Here is a 21,307-nt window from a genome sequence, read left to right as displayed (position 1 = left end):
GACAAATATATACACGATTGAATACCAATTATTGTTCAAATGGTGAATATCGTTTATGCTCTGTCGGCGGTGGAGCATCTTTAATGAAATGTAATATGAAATTTTTGTGTGGCTGCAAGCGATGATAATTATCATTATCGCCAAAACATAGCGTTTTTCAGTGCTTTGCATGCAGGTATCTCTTCATTAGGAGGTATTAGTTGATGTGTTTTTTTACAGAATAACCTGCATGATATATATGATATGGTCTGAAATAGTCTTAAAATATAAATATTAATTGTCAAAAAATAGCGGTTAGTTCGAACAGCGACTGTGTTCATCAGCTCTTTGTCTCTCTTAAAAAATAGATATCCATTCCCAGACTGCGACTAAGACAATGCTTAGCAGCATCAATATTCTGTAATTGCATATTGCACAGTTATCTGCCCTTGCGGGTAGGTATTGATTGTGACGTCATGCGTTTGCGAGCGTAACGTGTAACACAATATACTTGGATAATAAATATTACATCATAATTTTGTACATGTGTATTTGTAATAAATGTATCAGGTAAAAGACCTTTGTATCAGCTGGGGTGTGTATTGGGCTTACTAGGCATAAGCTTAATGTCCTAATGGAAGGGTCTGGATACAATAACTAAATCAAAGTCATTGCTATTATAAGTATTTGATAGTTGTCAGAGACTTAAGCTAGACATCATATCATCAGCCAGGCTTTGACCAATGAATGCTAAGGGTAGTCAAAGATTTGGTCAAACCTCGTTATAAAAAGAGGTGCACGATCTATTGCCAGTAGTAGTAGTAGTAGAGAGATACGGACACGGGCAGACACTACTCATGTTCGGCCATTGGAACCTAAAGTGTTTAATCTTATTTCGAGTGACTAACGCTTTCGTATCAACACTGATACATAAGGAAATATGATGTTTACGCTATGAAGGAACTGTAGTCCATCTTGATGAACATATAACTGATTTCCATGTTGCTTAATTATTTTTGGATCTATTTAAAGAGGAATCAAATTTGAACCTGGGTTGGACATTTATGACGCATAAAAAGGGCATACGAAGTGTCACAAACGTCATACTTTCTCGCAGAAAACGACGTGAATTGCGCTCTCAAAATGATTACGTCACAATGGATACCTACCTGTAAGGGAGCTTACTCTGTTATATGCAAAGACGAAATATATATTTTTTTGAAACATAAAAATACACCTTAATATTTACTGCAATAGAGAGCTAGGTTCCTATTATTACAAAACTGTGTGCAGTAGACTCCCACTCAGTGGCCCTATTGTATACTGCATGGCTGACAGGCCATGTGTGTAAGATTTAATTAATACACGTATACATATGATTGTTTGAAATATAATTACTTATTAACCGGTTATAACAGGAATACAAATTATATTGATAATGAAACCAATTTTATTATCAGTTCATTTTAGCGGTCTTCACAGTGTTCTTGGACTTTCCCGAACATATCAGATTGTAAATTAAATGTAAGATATTTACCAGCGAAAAATGGCTAACGATCAAACTATACATGGTTTAATTCACAAAGGACATTGTGTGTCATTTAAAAGACAAGTCTAAATATAGAAGTCATCGTAAACAGCCTGGTGAATATATAGGTTAGTGCTAGTAATGTGTATGGAATGAGGAAGGAAATTAAGTTACAAGACACCCGTTAATATATTTACGTCTTAGGCTTTCATGTTCCATAAACTGGTAATGTGAAATAATGGAATTAATCACAAACGGAAGAGAGATTCCAGGTAATAGACAACGTTAACATAAATAAGTATCCACACTGATAAAGATACCAATCTATTAGGTAAGTACGCGCTTTCAATATACATACATGTATATTAACCATTTATCAAACAGTCTTTTCCAAGCCAACCTCCATTTTTTACGTCTTGCCGTAACATATTTTACTTTCTCAGTTCGTCTTTTATTAATACTAAAATGTTCTGTTTACTACAAGACTACATGAAGCAGTGTTTACTCTCAGTAACAACCCTGGCGGTAATTATACAATTAGTCATGTTATTTACCTTCCAACATCCACAGACAGATAACATTCTAATGGCCAAGCCTTGGATTAATGGCGGCTAAATATCAATTTAACTCTGTAGGCACTTATATCGAAAATATTATTAGATATATCTATATTTGTATACTAATATATCGGCAACCCAAAAACAAATGTTTACACTGGCGTTAATGTTATACATTAAACTATACAGTGTTGTGAGGTGGTGTTTTTAACATTAGACATTAAACTATACAGTGTTGTGAGGTGGTGTTTTAACATTAGACATTAAACTATACAGTGTTGTGAGGTGGTGTTTTAACATTAGACATTAAACTATACAGTGATGTGAGGTGGTGTTTTAACATTAGACATTAAACTATACAGTGTTGTGAGGTGGTGTTTTAACATTAGACATTAAACTATACAGTGTTGTGAGGTGGTGTTTTAACATTAGACATTAAACTATACAGTGTTGTGAGGTGGTGTTTTAACATTAGACATTAAACTATACAGTGTTGTGAGGTGGTGTTTTAACATTAGACATTTAACTATACAGTGTTGTGAGGTGGTGTTTTAACATTAGACATTAAACTATACAGTGATGTGAGGTGGTGTTTAACATTAGACATTAAACTATACAGTGATTGTGAGGTGGTGTTTTTTAACATTAGACATTAAACTATACAGTGATGTGAGGTGGTGTTTTAACATTAGACATTAAACTATACAGTGTTGTGAGGTGGTGTTTTAACATTAGACATTAAACTATACAGTGTTGTGAGGTGGTGTTTTAACATTAGACATTAAACTATACAGTGTTGTGAGGTGGTGTTTTAACATTAGACATTAAACTATACAGTGATGTGAGGTGGTGTGTTTTAACATTAGACATTTAAACTATACAGTGTTGTGAGGTGGTGTTTTAACATTAGTGACATTAAACTTATTAACTACAGTGATGTGAGGTGGTGTTTTAACATTAGACATTAAACTATACAGTGATGTGAGGTGGTGTTTTAACATTAGACATTAAACTATACAGTGATGTGAGGTGGTGTTTTAACATTAGACATTTAACTATACAGTGTTGTGAGGTGGTGTTTTAACATTAGACATTTAACTATACAGTGTTGTGAGGTGGTGTTTTAACATTAACATTAGACATTAAACTATACAGTGTTGTGAGGTGGTGTTTTAACATTAGACATTAAACTATCCAGTGATGTGAGGTGTTGTTTTAACATTAGACATTAAACTATACAGTGTTGTGAGGTGGTGTTTTAACATTAACATTAGACATTAAACTATACAGTGTTGTGAGGTGGTGTTTTAACATTAGACATTAAACTATCCAGTGATGCGAGGTGGTGTTTTAACATTAGACATTAAACTATACAGTGATGTGAGGTGGTGTTTTAACATTAGACATTAAACTATACAGTGTTGTGAGGTGGTGTTTTAACATTAGACATTAAACTATACAGTGATGTGAGGTGGTGTTTTAACATTATACATTAAACTATACAGTGATGTGAGGTGTTGTTTTAACATTAGACATTGAACTATACAGTGTTGTGAGGTGGTGTTTTAACATTAGACATTAAACTATACAGTGATGTGAGGTGGTGTTTTAACATTAGACATTAAACTATACAGTGATGTGAGGTGGTGTTTTAACATTAGACATTAAACTATCAGTGTGTGAGGTGGTGTTTTAACATTAGACATTAAACTATACAGTGTTGTGAGGTGGTGTTTTTAACATTAGACATTAAACTATACAGTGTTGTGAGGTGGTGTTTTAACATTAGACATTAAACTATACAGTTATGTGAGGTGGTGTTTTAACATTAGACATTAAACTATACAGTGATGTGAGGTGGTGTTTTAATATTAACATTAGACATTAAACTATACAGTGTTGTGAGGTGGTGTTTTAACATTAGACATTAAACTATACAGTGTTGTGAGGTGGTGTTTTAACATTAGACATTAAACTATACAGTGATGTGAGGTGGTGTTTTAACATTAGACATTAAACTATACAGTGTTGTGAGGTGGTGTTTTAACATTAGACATTAAACTATACAGTGTTGTGAGGTGGTGTTTTTAACATTAGACATTAAACTATACAGTGTTGTGAGGTGGTGTTTTAACATTAGACATTAAAAACTATCGTTATGTGAGGTGGTGTTTTACATTAGACATAAACATCAGTGTTGTGAGGTGGTGTTTTAACATTAGACATTAAACTATACAGTGATGTGAGGTGGTGTTTTAACATTAGACATTTAACTATACAGTGTTGTGAGGTGGTGTTTTAACATTAACATTAGACATTAAACTATACAGTGTTGTGAGGTGGTGTTTTTAACATTAGACATTAAACTATAAAGTGATGTGAGGTGGTGTTTTAACATTAACATTAGACATTAAACTATACAGTGTTGTGAGGTGGTGTTTTAACATTAGACATTAAACTATACAGTGATGTGAGGTGGTGTTTTAACATTAGACATTAAAACTATACAGTGTTGTGAGGTGGTGTTTTAAACATTAGACATTAAACTATACAGTGATGTGAGGTGGTGTTTTAACATTAGACATTAAACTATACAGTGTGTGAGGTGGTGTTTTAACATTATTAGACATTAAACTATACAGTGATGTGAGGTGGTGTTTTAACATTAGACATTAAACTATACAGTGTTGTGAGGTGGTGTTTTAACATTAGACATTAAACTATACAGTGATGTGAGGTGGTGTTTTAACATTAGACATTAAACTATACAGTGTTGTGAGGTGGTGTTTTAACATTAGACATTAAACTATACAGTGGTGTGAGGTGGTGTTTTAACATTAGACATTAAACTATACAGTGTTGTGAGGTGGTGTTTTAACATTAGACATTAAACTATACAGTGATGTGAGGTGGTGTTTTAACATTAGACATTAAACTATACAGTGTTGTGAGGTGGTGTTTTAACATTAGACATTAAACTATACAGTGATGTGAGGTGGTGTTTTAATATTAGACATTAAACTATCCAGTTATGCGAGGTGGTGTTTTAACATTAGACATTAAACTATACAGTGTTGTGAGGTGGTGTTTTAACATTAGACATTAAACTATACAGTGTTGTGAGGTGGTGTTTTAACATTAGACATTAGACATTAAACTATACAGTGTTGTGAGGTGGTGTTTTAACATTAGACATTAAACTATACAGTGTTGTGAGGTGGTGTTTTAACATTAGACATTAAACTATACAGTGATGTGAGGTGGTGTTTTAACATTAGACATTAAACTATACAGTGATGTGAGGTGGTGTTTTAACATTAGACATTAAACTATACAGTGATGTGAGGTGGTGTTGTTTTAACATTAGACATTAAACTATACAGTGTTGTGAGGTGGTGTTTTAACATTAGACATTAAACTATACAGTGATGTGAGGTGGTGTTTTAAATTAACATTAAACTATACAGTGTTGTGAGGTGGTGTTTTAAACATTAACACTATACAGTGTTGTGAGGTGGTGTTTTAACATTAGACATTAAACTATACAGTGTTGTGAGGTGGTGTTTTAACATTAGACATTAAACTATACAGTGTTGTGAGGTGGTGTTTTAACATTAGACATTAAACTATCCAGTGATGTGAGGTGGTGTTTTAACATTAGACATTAAACTATACAGTGTTGTGAGGTGGTGTTTTAACATTAACATTAGACATTAAACTATACAGTGTTGCGAGGTGGTGTTTTAACATTAGACATTAAACTATACAGTGTTGTGAGGTGGTGTTTTAACATTAGACATTAAACTATACAGTGATGTGAAGTGGTGTTGTTTTAACATTAGACATTAAACTATACAGTGTTGTGAGGTGGTGTTTTAACATTAACATTAGACATTAAACTATACAGTGTTGTGAGGTGGTGTTTTTTAACATTAGACATTAAACTATACAGTGTTGTGAGGTGGTGTTTTAACATTAGACATTAAACTATACAGTGATGTGAGGTGGTGTTTTAACATTAGACATTAAACTATACAGTGATGTGAGGTGGTGTTTTAACATTAGACATTAAACTATACAGTGATGTGAGGTGGTGTTTTAACATTAGACATTTAACTATACAGTGTTGTGAGGTGGTGTTTTAACATTAGACATTAAACTATACAGTGTTGTGAGGTGGTGTTTTAACATTAGACATTAAACTATACAGTGATGTGAGGTGGTGTTGTTTTAACATTAGACATTAAACTATACAGTGATGTGAGGTGGTGTTTTAACATTAGACATTAAGATATACAGTGATGTGAGGTGGTGTTTTAACATTAGACATTAAACTATACAGTGATGTGAGGTGGTGTTTTAACATTAGACATTAAACTATACAGTGATGTGAGGTGGTGTTTTAACATTAGACATTAAACTATACAGTGTTGTGAGGTGGTGTTTTTTAACATTAGACATTAAACTATACAGTGATGTGAGGTGGTGTTTTAATATTAGACATTAAACTATACAGTGATGTGAGGTGGTGTTTTAACATTAGACATTAAACTATACAGTGTTGTGAGGTGGTGTTTTAACATTAGACATTAAACTATACAGTGATGTGAGGTGGTGTTTTAACATTAGACATTAAACTATACAGTGTTGTGAGGTGGTGTTTTAACATTTAACATTAGACATTAAACTATACAGTGTTGTGAGGTGGTGTTTTAACATTAGACATTAAACTATCCAGTTATGCGAGGTGGTGTTTTAACATTAGACATTAAACTATACAGTGTTGTGAGGTGGTGTTTTAACATTAACATTAGACATTAAACTATACAGTGTTGTGAGGTGTTGTTTTTACATTAGACATTAAACTATCCAGTTATGCGAGGTGGTGTTTTAACATTAGACATTAAACTATACAGTGTTGTGAGGTGGTGTTTTAACATTAACATTAGACATTAAACTATACAGTGTTGTGAGGTGGTGTTTTAACATTAGACATTAAACTATACAGTGTTGTGAGGTGGTGTTTTTAACATTAGACATTAAACTATACAGTGTTGTGAGGTGGTGTTTTAACATTAGACATTAAACTATACAGTGATGTGAGGTGGTGTTTTAACATTAGACATTAAACTATACAGTGTTGTGAGGTGGTGTTTTAACATTAGACATTAAACTATACAGTGATGTGAGGTGGTTGTTTTAACATTAGACATTAAACTATACAGTGTTGTGAGGTGGTGTTTTAACATTAGACATTAAACTATACAGTGATGTGAGGTGGTGTTTTTACATTAGACATTAAACTATACAGTGATGTGAGGTGATGTTTTTACATTAGACACTAAACTATCCAGTGATGTGAGGTGGTGTTTTTTACATTAGACATTAAACTATACAGTGATGTGAGGTGGTGTTGTTTTAACATTAGACATTAAACTATACAGTGATGTGAGGTGGTGTTTTAACATTAGACATTAAACTATACAGTGATGTGAGGTGGTGTTGTTTTAGCATTAGACATTAAACTATACAGTGATGTGAGGTGGTGTTTTAACATTAGACATTAAACTATACAGTGATGTGAGGTGGTGTTTTAACATTAGACATTAAACTATACAGTGATGTGAGGTGGTGTTTTAACATTAGACATTAAACTATACAGTGATGTGAGGTGGTGTTTTAACATTAACATTAGACATTAAACTATACAGTGTTGTGAGGTGGTGTTTTAACATTAGACATTAAACTATCCAGTTATGCGAGGTGGTGTTTTAACATTAGACATTAAACTATACAGTGATGTGAGGTGGTGTTTTAACATTAGACATTAAACTATCCAGTGATGTGAGGTGGTGTTTTAACATTAACATTAGACATTAAACTATACAGTGTTGTGAGGTGTTTTTTTTACATTAGACATTAAACTATCCAGTTATGCGAGGTGGTGTTTTTTACATTAGACATTAAACTATACAGTGTTGTGAGGTGGTGTTTTAACATTAGACATTAAACTATACAGTGATGTGAGGTGTTTTTTTTACATTAGACATTAAACTATCCAGTTATGCGAGGTGGTGTTTTAACATTAGACATTAAACTATACAGTGTTGTGAGGTGGTGTTTTAACATTAGACATTAACTATCAGTGGTGTTGGTGTAACATTAGACATTAAACTATCCAGTTATGTGAGGTGGTGTTTTAACATTAGACATTAAACATACAGTGTTGTGAGGTGGTGTTTTAACATTAGTTTTAACATTAGACATTAAACTATCCAGTGATGTGAGGTGGTGTTTTAACATTAGACATTAAACTATACAGTGTTGTGAGGTGGTGTTTTAACATTAACATTAGACATTAAACTATACAGTGTTGTGAGGTGGTGTTTTAACATTAGACATTAAACTATCCAGTTATGCGAGGTGGTGTTTTAATATTAGACATTAAACTATACAGTGATGTGAGGTGGTGTTTTAACATTAGACATTAAACTATACAGTGATGTGAGGTGGTGTTTTAACATTAGACATTAAACTATCCAGTTATGCGAGGTGGTGTTTTAACATTAGACATTAAACTATAGAGTGTTGTGAGGTGGTGTTTTAACATTAGACATTAAACTATACAGTGATGTGAGGTGGTGTTTTAACATTAGACATTAAACTATACAGTGATGTGAGGTGGTGTTGTTTTAACATTAGACATTAAACTATACAGTGTTGTGAGGTGGTGTTTTAACATTAGACATTAAACTATACAGTGATGTGAGGTGGTGTTTTAACATTAGACATTAAACTATACAGTGTTGTGAGGTGGTGTTTTAACATTAGACATTAAACTATACAGTGTTGTGAGGTGGTGTTTTAACATTAGACATTAAACTATACAGTGATGTGAGGTGGTGTTTTAACATTAGACATTAAACTATACAGTGTTGTGAGGTGGTGTTTTAACATTAGACATTAAACTATACAGTGATGTGAGGTGGTGTTTTAACATTAGACATTAAACTATACAGTGATGTGAGGTGGTGTTTTAACATTAGACATTAAACTATACAGTGATGTGAGGTGGTGTTTTAATATTAGACATTAAACTATCCAGTGATGTGAGGTGGTGTTTTAACATTAGACATTAAACTATACAGTGTTGTGAGGTGGTGTTTTAACATTAGACATTAAACTATACACTAGGTGGTGTTTTAACATTAGACATTAAACTATACAGTGTTGTGAGGTGGTGTTTTAACATTAGACATTAAACTATACAGTGATGTGAGGTGGTGTTTTAACATTAGACATTAAACTATACAGTGTTGTGAGGTGGTGTTTTAACATTAGACATTAAACTATACAGTGATGTGAGGTGGTGTTTTAACATTAGACATTAAACTATACAGTGTTGTGAGGTGGTGTTTTAACATTAGACATTAAACTATACAGTGTTGTGAGGTGGTGTTTTAACATTAGACATTAAACTATACAGTGTTGTGAGGTGGTGTTTTAACATTAGACATTAAACTATACAGTGTTGTGAGGTGGTGTTTTAACATTAGACATTAAACTATACAGTGTTGTGAGGTGGTGTTTTAACATTAGACATTAAACTATACAGTGTTGTGAGGTGGTGTTTTAACATTAGACATTAAACTATACAGTGTTGTGAGGTGGTGTTTTAACATTAGACATTAAACTATACAGTGATGTGAGGTGGTGTTTTAACATTAGACATTAAACTATACAGTGATGTGAGGTGGTGTTTTAACATTAGACATTAAACTATACAGTGATGTGAGGTGGTGTTTTAACATTAACATTAGACATTAAACTATACAGTGTTGTGAGGTGGTGTTTTTACATTAGACATTAAACTATACAGTGTTGTGAGGTGGTGTTTTAACATTAGACATTAACTATACAGTGTTGTGAGGTGTGTTTTAACATTAATTAGACATTAAACTATACAGTGTTGTGAGGTGGTGTTTTAACATTAGACATTAAACTATATGTGATGTGAGTTTTTTTTTTATTATTAGACGTTGAAGGATACATTAATTTGTATTAAGTACATTACTTTATTTACGAATGCATATCATCGGTTTGGATTACGACAAGAAACCAAATACCTGTTGTTATGACATATATCATTTGTTAGCCGTGATTGTTATAGTTGGTTATACCAGAATATTACAAATAAAGTTTCCTGTGAGGTTTGCTCTGCTATACACACGTCCAAAACCTAACAGTGTATCCTGGGCTCGCAATGTTTTATAAAAAAAACATGATATGGGTCTTTGGTATTGTGTAAAACTGGTTGGCGTAATATCGACTAAATATAGAAATCATTTATATATTAAGCATGGTTAGACAGTTATTCCGACTAATCAATTGGTCAATGATACGCATGAGCAAGTTTAAAATACCCAAGCTTATCAGGATATAGTTCATGGGAAATCTTTAAATCATAATAACAGAACAAAATATCATTCTCTATCAATGGTTAATGTGCAGTAACTGGACAGATAAAAGCTGTAAATACTGAAAAAGAACCCAACAAAGACAAGAGACTTTTAAATTCTACCTGTAATGTCACATGTAAAGATATATATCACATATAGAGATATAAAGCGGTATACATGTACAATGTAATACACACAAGTTGTTTGCGTTTATACATAGCATACAGTTACGGAAGTTAATGAATTTTTTTATGAAAAATTTTTTACATTTTTACATATCGGACCATATACCGGTATATATGTGTACAACCCGCCCCCCAAATACAAAAACAAATTTCCAATTCCATTATATATTTAACAGTAAACACAGCTACTGAAGAAATTTGATTTTCTTTGAGAGAATTTCTTCCATAAACATTAGTTTTTCAATATCTTTTTCATTTAGAAACATGTATATGTACACAAGGTATTTTGAAAAAAAAAATCTTCATCAATATTTAACATAAAGTTTACTGATTAAGAAATTGAAAAGTATCAAAAATGTAATAAATTTCTTATTCTAGAACCTAAACTAGCCTATCATAAAATGACTGCACAAACTCACAAAGTAAAACATATATACAATGTATTTACATTAATATATAAAGCTACAAGTAGATCAACACTATACAAACAGACATTGTAGATGCACATGAAATTTGACTAAGAATCAGATTGAATATTTTACGAGAATTCTAAGTAATTTCTTACACATATAAGATATAATTAATGTATATGGAACTCTTTGAAATCTTTAAGTTAAATAATGACATGATTTCATCATAAAGCATTTTAATGTTTTAATTACTGAATTTTACTGAACTTAAAAGACCAACATTCTTCAAAGACTGGTACTGTAAACACAATTTTCTAAAGTTGGCCCTATATTATATGCAAATTCATTAATTTTCGAGGAATGCAGTTGTCCCATCGCAAAATGCGTCCCATTTCTGACAAATCCACTTCTGGATGGAGATTGAAGTGAGATATGTATGTAGCAATTAAAAGAAAGACGGCTTGGCCCTGGGTGATATTTTTTGTTCAGTGGGAAGCCCCTGTTTTAAATTAAATATATTTTTTTTTTTAAAATGGTGCATCCAGTTGGTACATTTAAAAAAAAAAAACTAAAATAGGTTAGAGATTACAATTTTAGGCTCCTCCGGAAGTGTGTCTTGATCGGAAATACTATGTAGCTTAATTTACTTGAAGCAAAGTTCAGGCAAATTTATTGAAACATATTGGCCGGATATTTATTTCACATTTGAATGACTATATTTGTATTCCTAAGTCATGTGCTTTATTTTCATAAAATGTCCAAATCTGCTGTGTTCTGCCAACTTGATGGAAAAAGATTTTGGGAGGATGTGGGATGGGTAAGGGGAGGTAATTGGTTCATTTGCTCAATTTCATGGTATGTATGCAAGGTTTATGTTAAATAATTCAGCTGAAATTCATTTTTTTGTTTCATTCCAAAAACTAAGTCATGCGATAATAACTTATCGGGCATCATACAATACATATGGCATGAATTCTGGTTATTTCAACTTGATTGATTTATCAATTTCCTGCCATATAATGTACATAAAAACTTATAACAACAGCTTTATTTTGTTATTTTCTCTTTAAAAACACTACTATTTAACTTTTCGTGTTCTCTAAAAAGTATGTATTTGTAAAAGATTGTGTGTTTGGTCAGGCCGATATTATCTATGATTATTTATGAAAATGTATTTTTTAAGGGGTAAAATTCAAAACTTGTGATGTCATATGCATGATATTTTTTCACTTCTTTGATATCATGTCATAATCTATATGTCAGAATCAGTTTGTTTAAATGAATGACCTTGACCTTTATTCAATGCTACATGATTCAATAGGCTAAAATCTTTTTATCAAGAACCTAGAGGCCTAGCCACCTTATATTACCTGGGTCATACATAGAAATTCTTATTTCTTAATTCTCTTATATGTATGTAAAACCTCTCTGTTAAGACAACTTGAGGGTCTGGACGAAAACGGTCTTAATAGCGGGGTGGTCTTTTTAATACTGAGGTGCATCGAATTGACTGATAATCAGTAAGAACCGTAACTCTGCACATAATTATCAAAAATAGTATACATGTATATACGTGTACTGTACATGTAGTATACATATATATGCAATGTGTGTCTCATGTGTATATAGTTACATAATAGACTTGTATCTTTTTATTGTAGTTGAATAAGCATAAAAGAAAACAGAGAAGATATTATTATTTTAAATTAATAATTTAATAAATAAATTCTAATAAATTCTAAACCACATAGCATACATACATTAATTTAGCAGTATACATTGCATTTAAAGTATGTCTATTAGCTGAAATTAAATGTAGATCCAAACGAAAAGTACATTTGAATACAGTTTGTAACTTTGAGATTCCAATAGCAGAAAGCATACACCACATTAAATATACTGTAGATCTCATTTCAAAATTTTGAAAAATTGTTCATGTCCAACTCATTTTGATATTTGTTTCACGAAAAGTTTTTAAGTTAAGCTCACGTATATAAAGTTTTTTTCCATCATATGTTCACATAGTCCGGTAATGTTCACAGTTTACAAGTTAGTTCACGGCTGTCACATTTTCATTTACTAAAGAAAGAGTCTATTGTGGACTGTCTGGCGTTACACTGAATGTCAATGGTATGTTCCCCATACAATCCTCAGCATCGTTAAACATATACAGTAAATCCTGAAAACCTTTCCTTGTGGAAAATCCTTGAAGATGTTTAAGACATCTCAGTGCGTCTTGTGCTGTCTTGATAGGATTTTCCTCGGTGTCCTCTTCCTGCTGGTCATCTGGATTAGGGGAGACATCAGACTCGTCGTCAAGATGCTTATCATCACGGCTTAGTGTATCTTTGATCAGACTGTCCTCCCATCCGGCATCTAACACTTGAATATATTCTTCGTTTATACTTGTGTAATGGTAAGAACATATCGCAGGTGGTATTTGATAGTATGTAGTAAAATTAGCATGATAAACGTAGTCGCAATATCTCGTATTAATTTTTAAATTATATGAATTCTTGTTCAATCATTTACCTTTACAAAGTGTATATTTTAAAACATTTATATAGGGATTGGATTTCGTTTTTATGTTAACCATGCTTGTATGGAGCAATTACTCTAAGAATATATTCTATGGGGCGCGTTAGCGCCCCATATTGAATATATTCTTAGAGGAATTGCTCCATACAAGCATGGTTAACATAAAAACGATATCCAATCCCCATATTTACACTCACACGACTTTTTATTTATATTTTATGCAATAAAATCGTCATTTGAAAGTGACGTAATTATTCAATAAAAGTCGGTCAAAAGTGGGAGGAGCTTACTCAATTGAACAGCGAATGATGACGCTTCACGTAGTTAGAATCATTCATCCGCGACGACAAAAAAGTTCAAAATTTTAGCGTAAAATAAACATGACAAACAAAGTAAATTTCAGAGATAATTTTATTTAATCAGATCAGAACTTTAAATATATATTCAATTGCTAAAAGTTAACATATAGCGTAATAACATAAAGAATTTGTACACGGCCACATGTGTGAACTCGGTGACCGTTATTGTGCAGCGAGGCCAAGCTGACGCACGCTTACACACTTGAGTTTGCCGAAGTTGCCAAAACACCGATTTTCAAGTAGCTCAATGTGTTTGAGATGTCTGACTTGACGATATTACATCCTTGGGAGCCATGTGATTATATAATCTACGCTTAGATCCATATCGCCATCGATAGATGAAACAAATTCACTTGTGTTCGATGGATACAATGTATTTGTGGTGACGCGTAACTGTCAACACGTGGATTATTAGCGGTGCATGTTTTATAATACACATGATTACATTCTCAAAGAACAAAGACAAGAGGATATGTTTATATTAACTGGCCTCTATCAGATGGTCTCACGCCCGTCCACCCCAAAGGCTCGATCGTAGGACGAACATAGGCACAGAGGTAATGTTTACATTTGACACCCATCATTTTTAACAAAAATGAAAACACGTCGCCCCGGTCGGGATATCTTCCGTTTCTTTATACAATTGTTAATTTAAAATTGTTTGAATCATATATCAATATAAAACATGTATATATTGTTTAAATTTTTCCAAAATTCTATGAAAAACAACAATATACACTTAATGTTGCGTCAAAATGTAAACAAAGCCACGTGTTTCTTTTAAAAAAAAGTAGTCCTTTTACGTTGCACAGAACATTTTCATACGCAAGTTCAAAGTTCAATGTTACCATGCAGTTATGGTAAACAAAATCGGCTAGTATTAGCGTATAGTGACCAAACCTAGCAAGTGTAAATATAAGTTATTGTACATTTACCACATTTACATGACAGTATATAAGTATTTATGTATATCGTCCTCTGTATTTTTTATCATGTATATACAGAGTTATCGTTATTTGTTCCCTTTATAATGTCTATGCGTAAATAAACACATTTTAAATAAAAATTTTCAATATTTTCCCTTTGTGGTTTTTTGTCGATATTAAGTATGTGTTTTAAAATGTAATAATTGTTTCTGTTACTCAATTACTTTGAGTTTAAACTTAAGGTGACCGCGATCTTTCAATACATATAATTTAGTAACAAGTATGCTATTTCGAAGATGTGTATGACAGGTAAAAAGCGAATGAACAAAAGCGAAAAAAGATATATCAAACTCTATAAATTACATTTATTTTTACATCAACTACGAAACAATTATATATATCTAATAGCAAAATATTATCTACAAGAGTTCATTTCTATCATGACTCTGGATCTTCATGCCTATCTCATACGATCTATTCTGTTCAAATAATACATTGAGTTTTTTACCAGGGGATTAAACGAACGCATACCGTTATTTCATAAAAGCCACCCATTGCAACCAATTTGGATTAGAGTATAAAGGGAAATGAACGAAGTACGGTAAAGAGACAATATTGATTAGAATATGTTTTAGCTCATGGCACATTCTTGTTGATTTTCAAGTAAATATTGAATAACTGCATTCAAAAATCTGATTGGTATCTAATATACACATTTGTTATTCATCACCACCCGAGTTAGATACACTAAACTGAACATAACGATATTTCTTTTCTTACTATTGTCACGATGTACTTTAAAACTCTCCCAAAAATAATATAAGGCACAACATACCATCATATAACTTGACGTTTGTCGTATTCAATATATGAATTTGTTTTTATTTTGTAGGTAAATAGAGGAGTTGCTGTTGTACTGAGAGTGACATACGTAGGAGATCATGGAGCTTCTGCGCAGGCGTGCACACTCTAGATATCTAAGAATGAGGTAGGAATCAATTTTACTTGATAAGAATAGTAAGAGAAAAGACGTTTATCATTTTAACATATCGGTTTGGTTGCTGTATTGAATTGCATTGTTTGTACCGGTAAGTAGTGTGTATGATTTGGAATATCGTCTCGATGAAAAAAAAAACACAGTTAATACTGGTGAACACATTTAATACAGGTGAGCACATTCTATAAGAAGACATTTGCCTCCTTGACGTAAATAGCATGCATTTAGTTCAATAACGAGTAATTGATTGTTCGTTTCAAAAAGATGCTCATTATATAGGAATGCATGGGATAGTCATTCATAATTTAACTGGTTTGGTATTAATATATGTTTTATGTACTTCAGATTTTTGAATATCAATGAGTAACTATTTGAGTAATATGAAAATGTCACTACCCCTTTTTGCGCATATCGACAAATAATACTTATCTTGTTTTCTTGAATATGATTTATTTGTTGTATAAACAAGTCAAACAACTCGAGGTTATTGGATACTAAATTTATTTGAAACTCGTACTTACTGTGTTTTTAAAGTTATACAAAACATAACACGCGCTAAAGATCTTGCCTTTTGTAACGTTTAAAGAATAACGCACTCATTTCATATATGATGTATTTATTTGTTACAGGTCTCAAACAAATGATCCGAAGTTTTGCTGTTCGTCTTTGTGAAATAGACAAACGATGGAACAGTACAAAGTAAGTTGGATTTTGTATCTTTCTAATTTTAAAATTTGGCAATCGTAAAGGCAATAATTGCTAAGATGTCATAAAATGATACTACATTGTATGTGGATAATTTTTTCTGGAGAAAAAAAAACTGAGGTCAGTTAAACAATAGTCTGTATTTGGTGTAGCCTAAACGATAAATTGGATATATCAATTTATTCCAAACATTTATAATAATGATTATTATATAATTTTAAGCATGTGGTATTTCGAAAAACTGTGTTTTAAGTTTTAAAGTAAAGTTTAAAAGGAGATATGCTAAGTATTGTATATTCCTTTGATTATACCTGTTTTCACTCAGAATTCGATATCAGTCTTTTGAAATCTGGGACATCTTGGTACTTGTTTATATGTAAGCAATTAAATATACAAAAATAATTAAGTGCACGCGTAACATTTGCCAATACTAGTCGCAATATAACTTTTGTGTAGTGAGAATTTCTCTTTACCTCGATCGGTTGAACGTCAGACTAGTAATCCAGACGTCCCAATCCCTTGCAGTGCAATGATGAAATTTATATATAAAATCCACCTCCGTAAAGTTGATTCCTAGTTCCCAGTTCCTTATTCCATTACTTATTCGATTCCCTGATTACAACTAATAAACGTTAGAAATGGTTCAGAATGCATTATTATACATCTCAATGATCTAGTTGACCTTTTAATTACTCATTAACGGCCCGATAATTATTCGATTTCCTGATTACTTATTCGATTCCCTGATTACTTATTCGATTTCTAGCATTTTATTAACGTTATAAATGGTTCAAAATGCATTATTATGTATCACAATGATCTAGTTGACCTTTTAATTACTCATTAAGGGCCCATTACTTATTCGATTCCCTGATTACTTATTCGATTCCCTGATTACTTATTCGATTCCCTATTTACATATTCGATTTCTAGCAACTAATTAGCGTTAGAAATGGTTCAAACTGCATTATTATGCATCACAATGATCCAGTTGACATTTTAATTACTCATTAAGGGCCCATTACTTATTCGATTCCCTGATTACTTATTCGATTCTCTAATTACATATTCGATTTCTAGCAACTAATTAGCGTTAGAAATGGTTCAAAATGCATTATTAAGCATCACAATGATCCAGTTGACCTTTTAATTACTCATGAAGGGCCCATTACTTATTCGATTCCCTGATTACTTACTCGATTTCCTGAATTCTTATCCTATTCCCTGATTACTTATTCGATTCCCTAATTACATATTCGATTTCTAGCAACTAATTAGCGTTAGAAATGGTTCAAACTGCATTATTATGCATCACAATGATCCAGTTGACATTTTAATTACTCATTAAGGGCCCATTACTTATTCGATTCCCTGATTACTTATTCGATTCTCTAATTACATATTCGATTTCTAGCAACTAATTAGAACATAATGATTAGCATTTATCTTGAAACTTTGATATATTAAGAACATGAATGACTATCATTGTGGAATATGTAGCATCATATTTCATTACATTGACAGATGAATTAGATGAATGACTATCATTATTGAATATGTAGTATAACATTTCATTGAATATGATTAACGACAATGACCTTTTTAATGAAATGGCAACAAGACAGATAAATACCATTTTCTATAGTGAATGAGCCCGCAAAAGTTTTTATTTCATGTTACCTTAGGAATATCCCTGTCCTCTGTCGTTCGATGTACGGATGCGGGCAAGTGGGACTGCTGCATTTTTCCTTGATCATTGTTTGAATTGGTTTGTTGAAAATGCCAGCGAACATCTCATCTTCCTCGCCATATAGGTTGATGACTTTTTCACAAAGGGATCGCTCCTTTACCATGGTAAGCCATGTGGCCTTGGCGTCTGCAAAGTTTCCGGTTGACATCAGATGTAAAGAATTAAGTAGGGTGTTCAATATCGGATTTTGGCGGTTACAATCTGTAAATAAGGACGGGTTTTTCAAATGAGTGATATACGTGATTGTCATAAAATTTTCAATGGTGCAAGTGTTCCTAAGATGTTGCCCGATTCTGGATACACCTCCCCACCGAGGCATAGGGGGAAATTTCTGAAGAACGCTCACATGTTTCGCTACTGTTTGTTTTTCATTTTCAGATCGTTTATCTTGTTCTTGGCGGCTGTGACCCGAATTCCTTGCAGTCTGTTTTGGTTTCTTGGGAGGTTGGTACCTATTTTTGCCGCGTTTTCTCTTTCTTGGACCATTTTTTTTTCGGCAACATTAATAGCTCTTCTCTTCCTTTGGGCACATCTTATTTCAGGTAGGTTCAGTTCCTTTATTCGAGCATTGATACTTCGCTTGAGGTTCGGCGCAAATTTGGCCGGTCTTAGACGTCCCTTTCCTTTCAATAAAACCTTCTTAACAACCATGAACCAGGCTTCCACATTTGCATTTGAATCGCGAGTTTCATTTGTTTCCATCGGCAGTGATTCTGAATCGCACTAATAGCGTCCAAGTCAACCAAGAAGGAGACCGCTCCAAAGTGGGTAAATGGGAAAGAATCTCTTAACTAGAATATCTACTATTTCTGGACAGTAGAAACTATTGGAGGGTTCTTTGTCGTTGATGCATCTTGTGAGATCTCTTTTTGTCTGTTCAGCCATTTGTGTCTATGGCGATGATTCAGTTATGGAGACATCTTGATTATCCAGTTTGACACTATGCTCAGTTTCATCTTCAGTGTCTTCACAATTTTCATCGGTCGCCCAGTCTGGATATTTCTGATATCTCTCAATGACGGCTTCTCTCGCTTTTTTGACATCATCTGTATCTTCTGTAGATAGAAGTACCATGAAAATTGATAATATATCTTCCTTCACACTTTCAAGGGATGTTTCATTGGAGAGAAGAGAAAATGACTTCCTTAGAAACCTAAAGAGTTCCTTGTCTTTTCCAGAGGTTTGGCGTGCGTGTTTACAAAACGTCTTGGTCATATGGGCAATGCAAATGTGTACAACAGTTAAACTAGACAGGTCTTAATTCTGCATTCGGTGATGAACTATGTCCCATGCAACTTTAAGATAGCGTTTTACAGACATGTAGTTGAAGGCCATGCGTATACTGTTTATTAAAGCCCAACTTCAGTCAACTTCCAACTTTCTTGGTTGAAATGATTTGGATTTCTCCTCAACTGCCCTCTGGAAAAATGTGAGAAAATGTATAATGGAAGGTTGCGAGTGGTATGTAGTTACCATGTCAGCAATGGGTAGAGGTGGAAGGTTTTCCTCTGGTTTGATAACAACAGAAGAGGTACGGCCTCTTCTGGTCTGGGAATGATTTGATGAGGCATCCTGTTGAGTCGATATACATATCTGGTCTAGCCATCTTCACAAGAACCTCAATTTGGGCATGTGAAAACATTATTACCGTGAAAGGATCGACTGCAACATACTGAAGATAGCCCGCATATCTGGATGTTTGATCAGTGTCATCATCAATGTAACTTTGTCTCAAAGATATTGTTTCTTGAATGATGTCCTTGTGAAGCATTTCTGCTTGCACAATCTCATTCACGGCCTTTCTAAGGACTGTCTTTGATGGACAGGATTCAATATCTCCAAGTTCATATTCATGTTTAGATAAGGCCTCAATGTTCTGATAATACACGTTGTCAATCCCTACGGCAAGAACTTTCCTTGCATTACCAGTTAATGGACGCCTTTCAGGTCTGTCGTGACAGACTTTACAATTCAATGTAGCATACAAAGACATTATCAAAAGGCTCTGTGTGTTCATCGTGGATAATCAAATCAATGTTTCTTTCACATTTTGAACGTCTGCATTGTACTTTTCCCCTGAAAAATGGCGCTTGGTATTTTCTGCTGTGCTCTGATTTTACTCTGTTGTAAATATATGAAAGACATATCCCTCTTGTTATAACTCTTCAAGTTGCTGCCGATTACTGTATGCCGACCTTTCTTTAGGCATCAAGGTTGGTTTTGTCTTTGTTGGTAATGGCGCAATAACTTCCCATTCCGCCCTATCAATATCTATTTCTGTTTTAACATTTCCTCCAACATCGCTGAGGTTTGCAAAATTCTCAGTATTGTTCGAGGCGGTATCTTCAGTAGAATGTGATGATGGACGACGATTCCGATCTCCAAGGGGTTTTCTCCTTTTATCAAACATAGGACTACGTCGGGGTGTCATATCAGCATTGCCATCTGATGACTCGGCGTTGCTCGGATCTGGTTGCTCATGGGAATGTGATTCAAGACGACGATTGTGATTCCCAAGGGGTTTTCTCCTCTTACCGAATATGGAATTACGTCGAGGTGTCACATCATTTTTGTCATCCGATGATTCGGCGTTGCTAAGGTCTGGTTGGACATTGGAATGCGGTGCACGACGACGAATCCGATCGCCAAGGTGTGTTCTCCTTTTACCGAACACGGGACTACGTCGAGGTGTCACATCAGCATTATCATCCGATGACTCTCCCTTGCTCGGGTCTTGTTGCTCGTGGGAATGTGGTTCAAAACGACGATTCTGATCTCCAAAGGGTTTTCTCCTTTTATATAACATGGGAACACGTCGGGGACTCATATCCGCATTGCATCCGATGGTTCGTCGTTGCTCGGGTCTGGTTGGTCATGGAAATGTGATGCAAGACGACGATTCCGTTCCCTAAGT

The 21,307-nt window shown here is 33.4% G+C and overlaps 1 protein-coding gene across 5 annotated transcripts in view; it reads left to right on the top strand.

The window, feature by feature from the left end:
- Positions 1-1,612: 1,612 nt before the first annotated feature.
- Positions 1,613-21,307, top strand: part of LOC138305916 (ankyrin repeat domain-containing protein 29-like) — a 108,710-nt gene continuing 89,015 nt past the window's right edge. For 2 of the 5 annotated variants that reach the window (XM_069246209.1, XM_069246205.1), the window contains exons 1-3: positions 1,613-1,838; positions 15,834-15,929; positions 16,568-16,637. In XM_069246209.1, coding sequence (XP_069102310.1) covers positions 16,623-16,637 — 15 coding nt within the window. In that variant the 5' untranslated portion in view covers positions 1,613-1,838; positions 15,834-15,929; positions 16,568-16,622. The remainder of the gene's footprint in view (positions 1,839-15,833; positions 15,930-16,567; positions 16,638-21,307) is intronic. The other 3 variants (XM_069246206.1, XM_069246207.1, XM_069246208.1) reach the window with 3 other exon arrangements.

Source organism: Argopecten irradians, chromosome 13 (assembly GCF_041381155.1).
Source record: "Argopecten irradians isolate NY chromosome 13, Ai_NY, whole genome shotgun sequence".
Classification (NCBI taxonomy): Eukaryota; Metazoa; Mollusca; class Bivalvia; order Pectinida; family Pectinidae; genus Argopecten; species Argopecten irradians.
The sequence above is the reverse complement of the archived record's forward strand: the minus strand, read 5'-3'. Positions and strand labels throughout refer to the sequence as shown.